This window comes from Aptenodytes forsteri, unplaced genomic scaffold (genome assembly GCF_000699145.1).
Source record: "Aptenodytes forsteri isolate BGI_AS27 unplaced genomic scaffold, ASM69914v1 Scaffold6, whole genome shotgun sequence".
Lineage (NCBI taxonomy): Eukaryota > Metazoa > Chordata > Aves > Sphenisciformes > Spheniscidae > Aptenodytes > Aptenodytes forsteri.
This window is the reverse complement of record NW_008795709.1, coordinates 80840-82887: the sequence shown is the minus strand read 5'-3', so window position 1 is coordinate 82887 and position 2048 is coordinate 80840. Positions and strand designations below refer to the sequence as shown.

General features: G+C 41.5%; 1 protein-coding gene across 1 annotated transcript in view; it reads right to left on the bottom strand.

The window, feature by feature from the left end:
• Positions 1-1308, bottom strand: part of SRP72 (signal recognition particle 72) — a 16185-nt gene extending 14877 nt beyond the window's left edge. The window contains exon 1 of the mRNA XM_009283342.1: positions 1293-1308. Within this exon, the coding sequence (XP_009281617.1) occupies positions 1293-1308 (16 nt within the window). The remainder of the gene's footprint in view (positions 1-1292) is intronic.
• Between the last annotated feature and the right edge of the window lie 740 nt (positions 1309-2048).

Below are 2048 nucleotides of genomic sequence, written 5' to 3'. Positions count from 1 at the left end.
GGCGCGGGGAGTCCGCCTGCTGAGTTGATGCACTGTAACTTTCTGCATTACGCCCAAACTTTTTACTCTTGCACTCGACATTGCGAGTTTAGTCTGATTTAATGAAAAAATTGTGTGCAGCTGTAGCATCTTGGTTATTGCCAAATTACTCGGCTCCTCTTCTAATGTTTCAACTGAAGAACTCCTTATTTTACTAATATTTTAACCAACTTTTTCCCTCTCTCAGAATAAACTAAAAAAAAAAAAAAATTAGTAAAATCAGCAGATATGACCTAAGTGAGTGTGTGTGGGGAGGGGGAACGGGGCGATTGCCCCCCCCCCCCCAAAAAAGAATCTTCCACCAATTCCCATCACTTCCTTCTGCTAGAAGACTGCCATCAGTCATCAGTTTTCAAATTTCAGAAATGCCATGAATTATTACAAATATTACAAAGGCTGGAGTTTTTTTTAATAAAAATTATAAGGTTATAAATACGAAGGTGGCTATCACTTTGTATAATAATACCAACATAGCAGAATCTGGACTTCAAACACAAACTGAAGATAAACTGCAGGTGTGAGATACGACCAGCAAAGCCAGCTCAGTGCAACTAGCACAGCGCTGGACGATCGAGCCTCTTTTTGTAGAGTAGTCCAAGGTAAATGACACAACTCCTCACTCTGAAGGACTATTGAGTCATCTGGCGACATCTGTTCAACAGGAATGACAACCACATTAAAGAAAGAAAAAAACCAATTAATACTTCAAACAAAATACTCTTTTATTAGAGTATTTTTGATTAAATATACAGAACTCGATTGCTACTTAAAATTTCTATCGTTCAAAGTTTTTCCCTCGAGAAGGACGGTAACGATGCTATCTCAGTGCGTATTATATGGAAGGATCACACCTCTCAAGCGTCTAGCTCATAAATCAGAGCAATGCTGCACGTACTCGGTGTGCCAGCAAAAGAAGGTACTGCTGCAATGCAATTAACATACAAAAAATGCACTGCCAACACATACACGGCCAGCTCTATGGCCAGTGATCCAGAGAGTAGCATCACATTGAGAAGTAGGCTTAGCAGCACAGGAATGAAAAAGAAAACACAGTTCCTGACCACAAAAAAGGTAAGAGTTCCAGAAGGCTTGTACAAGTCCTAAGCGTTCCTCCCTCACAAGGACTGCAAAGGACTACAAATTTAGCCACTGGTTTGGAAGATTTTCCGAAGCATCCGTCGTGCTGGGGGCAGGGATGCAGAAGTCTCACTGAAAAAGGTGATGAAACGAGTGAGTCTACAGCCCTTACGCACCTCCGAATGTCACCATCGCAGGCAGTCTGGTGAAGCACACACTTAGGGCTGAAAGACCACCAGCTATAGGCTGGCTTCTGCGCCGGGGCCTTGACACCCGTTTGTTCCTCTACCAGCACAGATAAAATTGAGCTCTTATTTTATACGCAGGACGACATTAACAAAGCAGCGTGTGTAGGTAGCTACGCCCCTGCTGCCCCTCCCTGCTGGTATCAGTTCCTTGAGCATATCATGTAAGTAACTACCATTACTATCAGACTTCAAATATTCAAGCTGTGTACTTTGTTTACATCTGCGCACACATACGACAGCTAAGACCTGCAATTCTGTGCCTTTTCATACTGCTCCACCGTTAAGCAAAACCTAAGCAATCGTCAGCTTTTAATTACGCACAGTACATCTCCTAGACTTTTTTTTAAAGAATTGAACAAAAATTTAGAAGTATGTTTGGTCAAGTTTATCACTGCATGTGGTACAATCAAACCTGGTTAACTGGCACTCATCAACCGTCTCGTGATGGAATGTCTAATGGCAGATTTCTTTAAATGAAAAATCCAGACAATTGAGAGGTATGCAGAACACCCGTCTTAAATATTTGAAGCTACACGTGCCATCTTACAGAACACAAGCTACAGTTACAGACATAACATTAAATCTTATTAACCAATAGTGCATAAGAACTTAAAAACAGTCAGTGAAATCAGTTCAGACAGTGACTTCCAAAAAAGTCATGCCTCATCTGCATTGTGTGAAGGG